This window comes from Pseudorca crassidens, chromosome 10, assembly GCF_039906515.1.
Source record: "Pseudorca crassidens isolate mPseCra1 chromosome 10, mPseCra1.hap1, whole genome shotgun sequence".
Classification (NCBI taxonomy): Eukaryota; Metazoa; Chordata; class Mammalia; order Artiodactyla; family Delphinidae; genus Pseudorca; species Pseudorca crassidens.
This window is the reverse complement of record NC_090305.1, coordinates 44,664,111-44,680,862: the sequence shown is the minus strand read 5'-3', so window position 1 is coordinate 44,680,862 and position 16,752 is coordinate 44,664,111. Positions and strand designations below refer to the sequence as shown.

The 16,752-nt window shown below is 39.6% G+C and overlaps 1 protein-coding gene across 3 annotated transcripts in view; it reads right to left on the bottom strand.

The window, feature by feature from the left end:
- LOC137232168 (E3 SUMO-protein ligase ZNF451) overlaps positions 1-16,752 on the bottom strand; it is an 86,798-nt gene that overhangs the window by 17,490 nt on the left and 52,556 nt on the right. For 2 of the 3 annotated variants that reach the window (XM_067753517.1, XM_067753518.1), the window contains 4 exons: positions 14,972-16,578; positions 13,027-13,170; positions 8,693-8,823; positions 7,431-7,617 (listed from right to left, as the gene is read on the bottom strand). In XM_067753517.1, coding sequence (XP_067609618.1) covers positions 7,431-7,617; positions 8,693-8,823; positions 13,027-13,170; positions 14,972-16,578 — 2,069 coding nt within the window. The remainder of the gene's footprint in view (positions 1-7,430; positions 7,618-8,692; positions 8,824-13,026; positions 13,171-14,971; positions 16,579-16,752) is intronic. The other variant, XM_067753519.1, reaches the window with a different exon arrangement.

Here is a 16,752-nt window from a genome sequence, read left to right as displayed (position 1 = left end):
ATATTTCAAGCTGTGTTTTAGTGAAATAAAACATTACATTTACAATTTGAAGAACAAAAAATTTAGTCTTAAAACATTAGGAACAAAGAGAAAATACCCAACGTTTCTTTTATTACAATTCAAAGTCAAGGCCAGTCAAAAGCAGCATGTGGTAACTGGCCTAAACAATTCATCATGGCAACCAAGACCTAAGGCAAAACTGCAGGTTTGAATCATAAGGTTTAGCTTGACACTAGGTTGTAAAAATTTTTAAAGGTTTCGTTTGCCTCAATCAGCCCCCCATCTGTAGAACAGAGAAAATCATGAATTTTTCCCCTATTTTTCAGTACCTTGCACAGAATTAACTGTATCATATAGATTTTTAGGATGGTGCCCAAAGCAACAACCTATATAGTCTCATCAACAGGCTGAGCAAGCAGGCAGATAGATGCTTAGAATTAGGTTCAACAACTATTTCATATAGGGCATGCCACTGCTTCAATCACCTACACTTTCACAGCATGGGTGAATTAGTATGTTCAACTTTTAAGATGGCTTTAAAAACCTGTATAATTGGTACCAACCATACTTAATGCCTTCATCCCATTCATTCCAAAATGAAGACACAAACCAAACAGACATAACAAAGTCCCAGGGCCATAAACCAGACAGCCCAAGGACAGTGTTCAGATTCAACAAAAATCATGTCAAAGCACAGTAAAGTCTGTTTTCAATTTAAATTCACTAATTCATAACAGCCTATGCTCAAGTCCCTCCTTGCATTACCTAAGAAAAAATATTCTAGGAAAGTTCAAACTTTACATAAAACTGGAAGGAAGATGTTTAATTACTGAAGAACTATAAACAACTGAATACACAAAACTGTGTTTTTAAAAACTGTTTACATAAAGCAAACAATGTTCTTGAACTAACCTACAAGATACTGGCAAGTTCTATTACATAAACAGATCTTTAAGAGCCCAGAGAATTTTTTTATATAAGCAATGGCGGTGACTAATGAAATAGTAGAAAATGGCAACTCAGAAATTCAGTCATCAAGAATGTGGTTGAAGTAGGTCCAATAACACAACACTCTGGAAAGTAAAAGCAAACAAACAAACAAAACCTTAAAATGTATGGTCAAAACAGTAAAAACAAGTACCATAGTTATTTTATTTTACAAAGAGCATACTACAAGCCAGGAGCAGCGTCACGGGGTAAATAAAAATGGTGCTAGTGTGGTCCCTTTAACTCAGCCTGCCCTCACACTGAGACTGCATTTCTACAATCTGAAGAAACGAAAATGGGGCTTCTTGGTTTACTTACAAGACAAAAGATCCCAGAGAACTTACAATGATAAGTTGGCTATGCTTGACACATAATCAGCTTACTTTTTAAAGTACCAGAACCCCCAGAACCCACAATCAAATCTTTTTACCTTCTAGGGAAAAAAAAAAAAAAAAAAAGCATCTTCCTAAATGTTATTTTCATCTATACACACTCTGCACTGCCGTTAGACTGCAATAGAGCGTCTCATCTTCATTCCTCAAGGACATGGTAAGAGCGAACAATGCACAATGGATTCTCTACATAATAAAATCAGGGCTTTGTGTCAGTGAAAGCCTCAGCCTTCACAGGTGATGGCTGTGTGGCCTCAGGCAGCTATTTTAACCTTCCTGGGCCTCTGCTCCCTCATCTATGAAAGGGGGCGATCTAATATATCCTAACTCACAGCGTTGAAAAGAGGATTAAACAACACGCAGAAGTTCTTTGAACATGTTTAAACATCTTCAAACACTACAAATACAAAAGGCAGCTAGCATGGTGGCTGGCACACAGTAGGTCCTTAATAAAGGTTAGTTCCTTTTACTTCTTTAAAACAACAATTGAAATGACAAGTGATATCTGCATCTTTGAAACATGAGGCTTGAGTTAGAATGAACACATATTTGTGAATAAAGTGTGAAAAGCATAAAAGAAGAAAAAGTCTACCTGGCTCCTCTGACTAGGATCACTAGAAAGGATCCATGTATCTTGGTAAATTTTTAAAAAGTGAAAATGAGTACAATATAAAATAGAACTGATGAAGGATAAGGGGCCCAAAGGTGTCAATTCAGGACAGATTAGTATTTTTACACATCTCTACAGGGATTTACACATATATCATAGCTGTAATCAAAACGTTGGTGCTGGAACCCTGATGCATAGAAGGAGAGTGAGTTTAAAGGGCAAAAACCATGACACATACAAATCTCAAACTTAGTATAAAGGCTCACCTTGCTAGAGAGGGTAACTGATTTAACCTAAGTCAGAGATCTAACGAAGTAGCAGCAGTAGCACTACTTACCTGTCCTCTCCCTACCAAGCAAAGATATAATAAGACCTTATGACCAAATGACTGACATTCATACATGGAGCCAGCAACTTCCCAATACCTCTATTTCTACTGAAATAAGTATCTCCTGAAAAAACTTTCAATTAACTGAAAAACTGGCAAAAAAGAAAGTATAAGATACCATATGATCACTGATTCTGACAACACTATTCAATAGATTCTTCCTGTTTACACAGGAGTAATAAAACCACTTTATGGTCCTAATAATGGAAAATTTCTGAAAAGTTATAAAAAAATAAGAGGTTCAAGCTTGTATCATTTGTCTATGCTATGGCAGAGATTTTAAAAACGTGAAAAATCATCACAATGCTTATAAAACATGAGAGAACTTCTCACTGTGTGTTACTTGTAAGAGAATTTGTGGGGTGGCTGGTTGGTAACTAGGAGCCTTGAAACGACAGATGCCCGAAGCTGTACGTGATATTGTATGTACAGTAAGTCCCCTACATACAAACAAGTTCCGTTCCGAGAGCGCGTTCATAAGTCCAACAAAATTAGCCTAGGTACCCAACTAACACAATCAGCTATATAATACTGTACTGTAATAGGTTTATAATACTTTTCACACAAATAATACATAAACACAAAAAATAAAGAAAGCATTTTTAATCTTACAATACAGTACCTTGAAAAGTACAGTAGTACCAGCTACATCACCGCTGCTTTTACACTTGCTCCTGGACATCCTGGGCTTGAAATAAAGATACTGTACTACTGTACTCTATATAGTAATGTACAGTACACAAAAACACAACCACTTGTAGAGGACGCACCCATGTGACAAGGTATGCCAGACACGTGAAGTAACTTACGTGACTGGACATGCGAATGCACGTTTGTAAAGTTTGCAACTTGAAGGTTCACGTGTAGGGGACTTACTGTACATGTCCATTTGGGGGAAAGAGGTTTGGAAAGCTTTTTTCAGATTCCCAAAAAGGTCCATCGACGCCTACCCGCAAACCACACTGCCTTAAAATAACTGGTTGTCAGATCTGAACATAGCACACGGGGTTAAGCTAGATGAAAGGAGTTACCCTGGCATTCTTGTGGTAACCAAAACTACACTACAGGCCCAACACGAACTGCAGTATTTGTGGACACTGAGAGATGTTTCTCAGTCACAATACATATTAAATATCATTTCTTAACAAAGACTGTTACTCTACTATTCAGAAAGCCATTTATTAGGAAAGGTGAAGGAATAAAGTTACCCAAGAAAGTCACTGTTCTTTGATTTTTCTTATTATAAAGTTTATTAGCAGGCAGTTTGATGCCTTTCAATCTTCCATGAAGAAAAAAATTTGTCTTAAACTGAATCTGAACATACTGTGATTCAGCATAATATTTTTTTAAATTTTAGAGTTATAAAAGCATCTTTAAATCTAGACCTAAATAAAATATGTGACTTAAAGACTACACTTCTTTGGCCACTTAATTTTAATAATTTTCATTACTTTTAAAATGTAGTGGCTATAGCACATGAAAAGATGCTCTACATCACTAACCATTAGGGAAATGGAAATCAAAAACAAAATGAGATGCCACTTCGCACCCATTAGGATGGCTACTATAAAAACAAACAAAAGTCAGAAAATAACAATTGTTGGCAAGGATGCAGAGAAAATGGAACCCTTATGCACTACTGGTGAGAATGTAAGATGGTACAATCCATGTGGAAAATTAGTATGGAGATTTCTCAAAAAATTAGAAAAAGGACTTCCCTGGTGGTGCAGTGGTTAAGAATACACCTGCCAATGCAGGGAACATGGGTTCGAGCCCTGGTCTGGGAAGATACCACATGCCGCGGAGCAACTAAGCCCGTGCGCCACAACTACTGAGCCTGCGCTCTAGAGCCCACAAGCCACAACTACTGAGCCTGCGTGCCACAACTACTGAAGCCTGCACGCCTAGAGCCCGTGCGCCGCAGCAAGAAAAGCCACCACAATGAGAAGCCCATGCACCGCAACAAAGAGTAGCCCCCACTCACCGCAATTAGAAAAAGCCCTTGAGCAGCAACGAAGACCGACATAGCAATAAATGAATGAATGAATTAGAAATAGAATTACCATATGATCCAGCAATTCCACTTCTGGGTATATACTCATAAGAACTGAAAGGAGGATCTCGAAGAGATGTCTGTATCCCCATGTTCACAACAGCATGATTCATAATAGCTGAAGCATGGACGCAACCCAAGTGTCCATCAGTGGATAAATGGATAAGCAAAAGGGGGTATATACATACAATGGAGTATTATTCACCCTTAAAAAGGAAGGACATTTTGACATAGGCTACAACATGGGTGAAACCTGAGGACATTTTGCTCAGTGAAATAAGCCAGTCACAAAAATACAAAGGCTGCATGATTTAACTTACACGACATACTTAGAGTAGTCAAATTCATAGACAGGAAACAGAATGGTGGCTGCCAGGAGCTGGGGAAAGGGGAGTGTGGGGTTGTTTAATGGGTATGGAATTTCAGTTTTGCAAGATGAAAAGAGTTCTGGGGATGGATGGCGGTGATGGCTGCACAACAATGTAAATGCAGTTAATACCACTCAACTGGAGACTTCAAAATGGTTAAGATGGTAAATCTTATGTATATTTTACTACAATGAAAAAAATGGAAAGAAAAAGTAAAAAAATATATAGTGGCTAGTAACCATATTTCCTTTTTACAGTAGTAATAATTAATAATAGCTGCTATTTACTGAGCACCTATGCTCTTTCCTATGCTATGCTAGACACTATACGTATCACTAATTCTTACAACCTTATAGATATGAAAAGTGAGACTCAGAAAAAGTTGAGTAACTTGCCTGAAATCGCACAGCTAAGAAGCAGAAGTCAGTATTCGAATCAAAGACCATGCCCTTCTTTATGCACCGCATGGTCTCTGTATTTCACAAAAATTCAGAATAAAGTATACATGTGTCCCCAAAGAGCAGTAAGTTCAAACAAGCACTGATTACAAATGAATGATTAAAAAAAAAATACCTAGAGAATTCTATATTCTGACATAGAGAGTGGTTTATGACACTGATGAGTGAAAAAGGAAATTAAAGTATATGTCAAAAAAAAAAAAAAAAGGCTAGAGCATAAGAGACATTAAGAAAAGAACATTGGTATATAACAATAACCTATACTTTACCTCCAACCCTAATATACCCATGCAGACCTACTCATATGTAGCTCTCATTCCAAATAAAGTTGAAAGAAAGGCAAATCCATTACAGGTCTCATGTTCTAAATTACAAAAGAAATGCTCCCCAGAGCAGCAGCATAGGAGGAAGAAAAGGGGGTGGGCCTAGGTAGCAAAGGTAAAAATTTTAATATTTTTCAAGATATTAAGTAGATGTTGTTAAGGATCGGGAAAGGGATGGTAAAAGAATGGGAGAAAAAGAGGTTAAAAAAAGCCACAGACACATAGGGCACTCCATTCAATACTCTGTAATGACCTATATGGGAACAGAATTTTAAAAAGAGTGAATAGGGACTTCCCTGGTGGTCCAATGGTAAAGAATCTGCCTTCCAATGTGGGGGACGCAGGTTCAATCCCCGGTCAGGGAACTAAGATCCTACACGTCATGGGGCAACTAAGCCCACGCACCACAACTACTGAGCTTGTGCACCTCAATGAGACAGCCCACGTGCCACAAACTACAGAGCCCACGCACCCTGGAGCCCATGGGCCACAACTAGAGAGAGAAAACCCGCACGCCACAACTAGAGAGAAGCCCACACACCGCAACTAGAGAACTAGAGAGAAGGCTGTATGCTGCAATGAAGATCCCACATGTCGCAACTAAGACCCCACACGGCCAAATAAATAAATATTTTAAAAATAATAAATAAATAAATAAGAGTGGATATATGTATATGTATAACTGACTTACTTTGTTGTACAGCAGAAACTAACACAACATTGTAAATCAACTATACTCCAATAAAAAAAATTAATTAAAAATTTTAAGAAAAGAAAGAAAAGAAAAAAACACGCCAGACAGAAAAAGCAAGTGAATGAAAACAGAAACTACAGAATAGGAAGACAAAATTCAGTACTGAATCATGACATAAATATGCAAAACAGAGCTGATTTTTCTTTAAAGAGCACAATTGTGCCAGTAGCTTAATGGTTCCTAACTTTGCAAAGTGAATTGATCCAACGCAGTGAGTGGTTAGAGCAAAGTTCTTCAGAATAGATCTTCAATCAAAATGTGGCTCTATATATGCAGAAAGAAGAAAATAGCTAGGAGGAGAGCACACTTGGACAATTTAAAGGCATATAATAAAAATTCCAAAAAGTAGTCAGTTTTTCATTGAGGTCATTCATCAATACCTTCAAACCATATTCATGGCTGCAAATTATTAGGATATTTAAAAATTACTCTTTTATTCTCTCCTACCCACATTTCAGAAATTACAAAAACCAAAACCAAAACCCATCTGGATCCCTAGAATTACATCCTTTCTTAAATACTGGTTAGTGAAATTGGACATCAGCATGCCCTTTCATTGAACAATCTCAAAAAGGCAGAGAAGAGTGTAGGACAGCGGATGCCTAGCCCTTCAAGGCAATAAAGATCTTTCAGGGCATCATTTTGTCACTGTCAACCTCTTAAATTTTTATTTTTTTATTTTTTGGTATTGCCATATTAGCATTTATTGCTTTCTGATTTCTCCTATAAGCACTTTGCTTTCTGAAAAACTGAAGATAAATTTAGAATTTTAGAAATGAAATGAAGATGTGGATTCTGAGCTTTGCAAAACTATACTAGCATATTTCAAACCATAAGTATATATTTTAAATATATGAATATAAATTTTATTCATTAGATTAAAAATGGGCTCTAAAATATTACGAATTCATTCTCCTTCTAATACACTCAAAGTTAAAGTGAGATAAGAGAAAAAATACGATAGAAGCATGAGCGCGTGGCGGTTTAGTGAGCAGGCAGCAGGGCACTAGTGGAGAGCAGTTTATTGGTTTCTAATCAATAAGTGAAGTGAAGTCTCTTCCTCTTGGGCAGTTGGCACTGTGGCTACAGCTGCATACCTTTGGTCGTATCAGATATGCTATTTAACAAGGCACACATCATATCTCCCTCTAAGTGGTGAGGGTTGAGTATATGTGCTGGCCTCTGAGTCTTCTTAAATTGATTCTCTAGCTCCAGAAAACCTTGATCTCCTGAGAGGATGGTGAAAGGAATCTGCTTGGGCAGTTGTTCATCCAGACGGCCAGCCTAAGTTGGAAAAAATGGCACAAGTTGATAAAGATCAGCATCTGAGCTTCCAGTCAAGTTACAGCTATTTCAGAATGAACACATACCTAGAAACGTGTATTTAGCTTGTTCCCTTGCTCCCACCAAAGTATGATATAAAGATCTCGTTCATAAATGAAATATACCATGTTTAATCAAATATAAAATGCTGTCAATTATAAGATAAGCTCTTTTATATGCCACTAAGAAAGAAAAAAAAAGCCAAAAAGAATATAACAGGAGGCCCCCACATAAAGGTGGAACACTAACAGGGCTACGCGCTCAACCTCCCACCAAAGTATGATATAAAGATCTCGTTCATAAATGAAATATACCATATTTAATCAAATATAAAATGCTGTCAATTATAAGATAAGCTCTTTTATATGCCACTAAGAAAGAAAGAAAGAGAAAGCCAAAAAGAATATAACAGGAGGCCCCCACATAAAGGTGGAACACTAACAGGGCTACGCGCTCAACCTGAGGGTAAATAAAAAATGAATCTGCCATAGAGAAAAGGTAAGCAAAGTAATTTGCATAACTCAATCTTAGAACTGGCTAGATGGAAAAAGAAACTATCTGTGGTTTAAAACATAAGCAGCAGTCAACAAGTTTGCAGAGTATCAGTGTGACACAGAAACCCTTAAGCAGAGAATTTAATTTAAACTGGGTCTCAGGTGCGTTGTTTCTCCAGGTGACTAGCAGAGACAGAAGCAAATGCAAATTCCATCTGGGTCAACAGTGACTGCTATGGTGCCCCCCCATTTCAGAGATGTTAAAATGTGAAAGTGCCTCACGCATCAAGGAGTGTCATCTCCTGATAATTTATTCTAGAAATAGCTGAGGGTGCACTATGAGTAGCTGAGTCTGCTGGAACTGGGGATGAAGCAGTAAACACATGCTATGGACTCCTGCCCTCAATAGTCATAAGTAGAACCTGATGCAAAAGGTTTTATACAAAAAGCACAACACTGAAAAGGAATCTACAGTGTCATTATGATTCAAGAGGGGAAAAAATCCAAATGCACGTTTGATTTTGAATAAAACAATGACTCACATGCATACATATGGCAAAATCAGCAGCATCTTTTCTTTTACTACAGCGAGGATGAAGGAAGAAGCACCCAATCTTGTTTAGGTAATTATAGATCTTACAGTTGACGGGAGGCTTCCAGTTGGTGTTTCCTCCTATTATGTTTAGAAAAGGCATAAATGATGAGTCAAACAAGAGAAAAAGAACAGAACACTGGATACAACTGAAAACTCTGTAAGGAAAAACAAATACTAGAAAAAAATGTTTCTAGAGGAAAAGTACCAGATTAGAAGGCAGAACAAGGCAGTTCTCGTGCAGGTAACACCAGGTTGTTGCTTAAATCTTGGGGAAGTAGACCGACTTCCCCAAATCTGCCTATTAATCTGAAAACTCACAGGGATGTTAAGCAGAATCAAAAGTAAAGTGCATGAAAATTCTTTGACTGCTGTTGTTCTATATGAATGTACGCATTAGTGGTTTTTTACAAATATGTCAAGGCTGCTCAGTGAATAAAAATGATGTGCAATCAGGAAAGCTGGACTTACTAAGAGGTTGTACTGACTACCTTATCCAGGTCAGCATGTTTCTATCTTAAATCCTAATCGTCTTCTTTATATGCTGCTTGCTGTCAAACATGGCATGCACACCTTGTTTCACTGCACTTTGCTTTACTGTGCTTTGCAGATACTGTGTTTTTTACAAACTGAAGGTTGGTGGCAACCTTGCATTGAGGGAGATCATCGATGTCATTTTTCCAACAGCATTTGTTAACTTTGTGTCACATTTCGTTAATATTCGCAATATTTCAAACTTTTCCATCATTATTTTATTTGTTATGGTGATCTTTGATGTTACTATTGTAATTGTTTGGGGGTGCCATGAACCATGCCCATACAAGAAGGCAAACTTAACTGATAAATGTTGTGTGTGTTCTGACTGCCACACCGACTGGCCCTTCCCCCGTCTTCTCCCCTCCCTTCCTGCCTCCCTTTTCCCCGAGACACAATATTGAAATTAGGTCAATTAATAACCCTACAATGGCCTCTAAATGTCCAAGTGAGAGGAAGAGTCTCACGTTTTTTTAAAATCAAAAGCTAGCAATGATTAAGCTTAGTGAGGAAGGCATGTCAAAAGCCAAGACAGGCTGAAAGCTAGGCCTCTTGCACCACAAAGTTACCCAAGCTGTGAATGCAAAGGAAAAGTTCTTGAACGAAATTAAAAGTGCTACTGCAGTGAACAAATGAATGATAAGAAAGTGAAACAACATTATTGCTGATATGGAGAAAGTCTGAGTCTCTGCATAGAAAATCAAATGACCACAATATTCCCTTAAGCCAAAGCCCAATCCAGAGCCTGGCCCTAACTGCCTTCAATTCTATGAAGACTGAGAGAGGTGACGAAGCTGCAGAAGCAAAGTCTGAAGCTAGCAGAGGTTGGTTCATGAGGTTTAAGGAAAGAAGCCGTCCCCATAACATTAAAGTGTAAGGTGAACCAGCAAGTGCTGATGTAGAAGCTGCAGCAAGTCATCCAGAAGATAAGTCCTAAGATAATTCATGAAGGTGGCTGCACTAAACAAAAGATTTTCAGTGTAGGCAAAACAGCCTTCTATTGCAAGAAGATGCCATCTAGCAGTTTCACAGATAGAGAGAAGTCAATGCCTGGCTTCAATGTTTCAAAGGACAGGCTGACTCTCTTGTTAGGGGCTAATGCAGCTGGTGACTTTAACTTGAATACAACGCTCGTTTACCATTCTGAAAATCCTAGGGCCCTTAAGAATTAAGCTAGGACTTCCCTGGTGGTGCAGTGGTTAAGAATCCGCCTACCAACGCAGGGGACACGGGTTCAATCCCTGGTCCGGAAGATCCCACATGCTGCAGAGCAACTAAGCCCGTGAGCCACAACTACTGAGCCTGTGCTCTAGAGCCCGCGAGCCACAACTACTGAGCCCTCATGCCACAACTACTGAAGCCCGTGCGCCTAGAGCCCGTGCTCTGCAACAAGAGAAGTCACTGTAATGAAAAGCCCATGCACTGCAACGAAGAGTACCCCTGCTCACCACAACTAGAGAAAGCCCGCACGCAGCAACAAAGACCCAATGCAGCCAAAAATAAATAAATAAATTTATTTTTAAAAAAAGAAAGAAAAAGAATTAAGCTAAATTGACCCTGCTTATGCTCTACAAATGTAAGAACAAAGCCTGGATGACAGCAATATGTTTCTTGAATATTTTAAGCCCACTTTTGAGACCTACTGCTCAGAAGAATCCTTTCAAAATATTACTGCTCATTGACAATGCACCTGGTCACCCAAGAGCTCTGATGCAGATGTACAATGAGATTCATTTTGTTTTTATGTCTCCTAATGTAATATTCATTCTGTAGCCCATGGATCAAGGAGCAATTTTGACTTTCAAGTCTTATTATTTAAGAAATAAATTTCGTAAGGCTACAGCTGCCATAGGTAGTGATTCCTCTGATGGATCTGGGCAAACTAAATTGAAAACCTTCTAGAAAGGATTCACCATTCTAGATATCATGAAGGACATTCATGACTGGGAAGATGTGAAGAAAGCAAAATATCAACATCCACAGGAGTCTGGAAGAAGTTGATTCCAACCCTCATGGATGACTTTGAGGGGTCAAGAATTCAGTAGACAAAGGAACTGCAAATGTGGTGGAAACAGCAAGAGAACTAGAATTAGAACTGGAGTCTGAAGATGTGACTGAATTGCTGCAATCTCAGGATAAAACTTGAATGGGTGAGGAGTTGCTTCTTATGGATGAGCCAAAAGAAAGTGGTTTCTTGAGAAGGAACGCACTCCTGGTGAAGATGCTGTGAAGATTGTTGAAATGACAACAAAGGATTTCGAATATTACATAAGCTTAGCTGATAACACAGGAGCAGGGTTTCAGAAGACTGACTCCAATTCTGAAAGAAGTTCTACTGTGGGTAAAATGCTATCAAACACCATTGCATGCTACAGAGAAATCGTTCATGAAAGGAAGAGTCAACCAATGCTACAAACTTCATTGTTGTCTTATTTTAAGAAACTGCCGCAGCCACCCCAGCCTTCAACAACCCCCAGGCTGATCAGTCAGCAGCCATCAGCATGGAGGCAAGACCCTCCCCTAGCAGAAAAATTACGACTCACTGAAGGCTCAGGTGGTTAGCATTTTTTTAGCAATAGGGTTTTTTTTTTTTGGCTGCATTGGGTTTTCGTTGCTGCCTGCGGGCTTTCTCCGGCTGTGGTGAGCGGGGGCCACTCTTTGTTGCAGTGTGCGGGCTTCTCATTGCAGTGGATTCTCTTGTTGCAGAGCATGAGCTCTAGGCGCAGGCTTCAGTAGCTGTGGCACTCGGGCTCAATAGTTGTGGCTCGCGGGCTCTAGAGCGTAGGCTCAGTAGTTGTGGCACATGGGCTTAATTGCTCCACGGCATATAGGATCTTCCTGGACCAGGGCTCAAACCCATGTTCCCTGCATTGGCAGGCGGATTCTTAACCACTGTGCCACTAGGCAAGTCCCAAGGTATGTTTTAATTAAGACTTCTTTTAGACATAATATTGTTGCTCACTTAATAGACCACAGTATAGTATAAACATAACTTTTATATGCACTGGGAAACCAAAAAATTCATGTGACTTGCAGTGGTCTAGAACTGAACCAGCAGTATCTCCTAGGGATGCCCGTACATCAGAGGCTCACTGTACTAAGCCTCAGTTAATCAAAGAGGAGTCTCTCTCCCAGGTTTGGTCAATGGTTTGTAAAGAGATTTAGACTACGGCCATACCACCCTGAATGCACCCGATCTCATCTGATCTCGGAAGCTAAGCAGGGCTGGGCCTGGTTAGTACCTGGAAGGGAGATTTATGTGAAGATGCACATTTATGAACGGTAAGGATGAAGTGAAGAGGCAGTTATGTTGAAAACACACTAGTCCTGTAGTCATGAGGCCCCAGTTTGAAAGCTAACTCTACTATTTATTATTTTTGTACTTTGTGAAAAATAAACTTCTCAGCCTTCTTCCTTATATTTTAAAGGGTGAAAATTATAACAATCAGTAAGCATGCATTAGTACCAAGTACAGTATCTGGCGCATTGTAGATATTGAATAAAGGCTCTTTCAATCTGTATCTAAAGATCCACAAACTGTGGGTCACCAGGTAGAGCGAATATTTACCTCAGAGAAATGTAAAGAGAAAAATATTCTAGCAGAGTAACTATAATGCAAAGTGACAAAATTCCAATTATGTTCCTATCTTCTATTCAGGAAGGTTCAAAAGGAGTCCTTTTAAAGCAAATCACATTCTAAGGGGGGAAAAAAAGGGAGGTTGTCTCAAATGTGTTCCTTATTAACCATACCTTGAAAGCCCCAAATAAATGTTCCTTGGTTAAGATTCCCTGGTAGATGACCAAAAAAGTTGGACCAGTTATCAAAGTCTACAAAGACTATGTGAGTCATGGTTCGCAGGTAATCCAAATCTGGGAGCTCAACAACCTCTTCATCTGAGAAGAGAGAAACATCAACATGAATTTGATAAGAATTAGCTAAAAACTTTTTAATTTGTCAACTTAATATTAATCTTGCATGTTATTTACTTCTATCTAAACCATGTCATGAAATCCAAACCTGTATGTGACATAATATATTTATATCAGATAAGAAATATTTTGAATATTTCAGAAATGATTATCCTTTCAACAAATATGTACCATTGATCCTGGCTTTCTTTAAAAGTCACTTATAAAAGAAAGTTTTTAAAAAATTAGTATACTGGAAGATATGGAAGACCAAGTTTTAAGGCTAAATAACTAAAAACTCGCACCATCCATCAAAATAAACTTTCAGGGTTACTTGCTAAGAACTTTCTCGCCGCCAGGAGTTTGTTCTTTTCCTAATGTAGACTGATTCATCAGCAGCCCTCTGGCTCTGTGCTCACACACCTGAAAGCAGACACGAGACAGCCCACAAGAGGCTCCTGTGGCTCGTGCAGAACAGGGCCCGGTGCTCCTCGCGCCAAGGACACCTCTTCCTCAGTCAACTCAGGGCCTCTCACCTCCCACCATCTGCAACTCTTGTCCTCCCTCCTCTTCCCCTCCCTCCTCTTCTCTTCTTTCATACCTTTCACTTTGACAGGGCCTTACAGTTTCGAGTGGTAGCAATGCAAGTCTTAAATGTTTATATTATTTTTAAAATGGATAGCTTCTACTCCACCTACTAGAGACTCCCTCAGAAAAAGACTGCCATCTTCCCATTTCCAAACCACCCATCTTCTTATCTGTCTTCTTAAAATACTAATAGATACAACAATGACCTCCTATCAGACACAGACCAACACAAATCCCCCAAAAGCAATCACAAGAGCAAAAGGAAAACAACAGAACATAAAATAGTGTGACCACGGTTTCACTGTTTGACATCGAGTTGAATGGATCAATAGTATGTTATTTAATCATTTCTCACATAAAACATACCGTGGCTAAAGGCAATGTTGAGATCTACATGTGCTACAAACTCAGTAATTCATAAACATATTTTATGAACCAAAATACTCACATATTTCATTTTTTCCACTCGACATTGTATAACTTATGAAGAGTTAATCTTTAAAAGAATATACACTTAAAATTATACTCTAAAGAAAACAATTTACTTCTAAACAAAATGAAAACACTGCACTCTTCTAGACTTCCTTAATCTTATCAAAGAAGAAGGGAAGCCTAGAGTAAGCACAGACAAGGGGATCCATACCTCAGTTTTCTGCCTGGTTTCTTGCTACCACTTAACAACTCGACTTCTAATTGCTATTTTAACTCTAAGTAAAAGCTTTGCTTCCGAAGACGGTAACAAAAATATACAAATTCTCAAGTGACCTTTAAAACTTCTCATACTTATAGAATAAGGTCAAAATAGAAATAAAAAGAATTCACCTGATTTATCTTTTTATTGAACTTAAATCTAAATGACAGTAACGTGCAGGATAACTTTCAAATCTGACTTTCAGAAGGACCATCTATTTCCCTCATCTTTCAAAATTCCCATGTCTTTTGGAAAAGAAAAGAAAATGTTACCTAAAGTACCTATTATTTAGCGTAACAGATATTCCTTGTGCCCTTAGGTTGAGAGAGTGGCTGCCTGAAGCAGCGGGAATACAGATTCCTCCCGGTAAAGTGCACGCCACGTATCAGCCCATCAAGTCCTGGCTTCAACACTGGCTCCCTAGGAGCAAAGAGGGTGGCTACACATGCACGTGTTTCTAAGCGGAAATGGGAAACGTGTACGGACGTCAGGGTTGTGGAGCCGTACCTGTACTCTGACAGCTCACGTCAGTCTCGGCTCCTCTCTCCAGGTCTGAAGTCTGTGGACAGCTTGCTGCCTGTCTCAGCTTTCTCTCTGCGCGGGAGGAACTGGCAGCAAACGTGTACGGGCTCGTCTGCTCAGGCCCAAAGCAGGCCACGCTGGGCTCCCGCAGGAAGCAGTGTTTCCTGTGGAAGTGCTGCTGCGCGCTCTCGGGATCCTGGAAGGCTCTGGTGCAGGTGCCGCACTTGATCAGGCACCGCGGCGTGCCCTCTGCGCCCTCCGGCTCCGCGTGCACCTGGCGCACGTGTGCCAGCATGTCATCCGTGGCCTGCGCCGTGGCTGAGCACACGCCACAGCGGAACCACAGGCGGCCCTGGCCCAGGAGAGTCTGCAGACAGCGAGCGTGGTCCTCCCTTCTGTTGACTTTGCAGAGGTAGCTCTCCCGGCAGCCGCACGTGAGTAGGTTACCGGTCTCCATAACTGGAAAATCACTCTCGGTTTTAATGGAAGTTTCCGTTTTTTCTGACACAAATACATAGTCTATGCTGTGGTGCTCCTTATAATGACTCAGAAACGCTTCTTCCACATTAAAGATCAGATCACAAAGGCCACAGAAATACTTCATCTTTATTTCGTTGTCATGCTCATCTTGGCAATGTCGATACAGTGTTTCCATCTTGTGAAAAGTCTTTTTGCAATGGGCGCAGCTATACCTATGAAACTGGTGACTTGCTAAAGACATGCAGTGTTGTTTCACACATTCTTGGGAGTCAAACATATCTTCACAAATTCGGCATTGCCATTTACCGCTTGGAGGACTGGTTGCTGGGGAATGATCAAGAATAGTAATAGTCGAAAAAGGATTATCAGCAGTCAGATCATTCACCAACGTTGTAGAGGATGACGGCAAAGTGTCACCTTCTACCTCATCTGTCTCATAAAAATACCTGTGTCCATTATGAAACTCAGTCACATGGGCCATTATAGCCTCTTTCCTTGCCAACTCCTTTTTGCATGTCCGACACCAGAAAAGAAAGTTATTTAAATGTGCCCCTCCATGAATGCGGCTCATATGTAAACGGATGACTCCTGAATCTTCACACACCTTCCCACAGACCACACACTTATAACACATCGTGTTTGCTGAGAAAACGTGCTTTTCTACTGCATCTTCACTTGGGAAGCGTTGCTGGCATTCACAAAACCAGGTTTTAACAAGTGACTTTTCCTTCTGAACACAAACCATACCCCCATGGCTTTTATCTCCTAAATTAATCTTCTTTTTTGGAACAGTGCTGCAATCTTCTGAGCTAGATTCTCGAACGGACATATTTCTTTTAAGTGATGAAAATTTTGACTTATCTTGCAACAGGTGCAAGTCAGAAGGGGGTTTGTTCCCTTCACTGCTGTGGCAATAAAGTAAGACTGATTCTTCCATTGAGTTAATGACTCGGACTTTGTGTCCTGAGTTCCGCTTGTGATTCCGGGTACTGGTTTCATCCACAAAGACACGGTTGCAATGTGGACAATAACCTCTCAGTAGGAATTTCTCTGCCACCTGAGCAATGCTCTTCTCAGCTAGAGCTACAGGACCAGCGTTTCGACAACGAACTCTAAATTGGACAAAAAAATAAACTCATAAGTATTTTCTAAATATGGTATCTCTGCTTTTTATTGTAGGAATTATAAAGTAATCAATGTATACACAAGCACTAAAAATTGTTTTTCAATAATGTTGCAGGGCTTCCCTGGTGGCACAGTGGTTAAGAATCCACCTGCCAATGCAG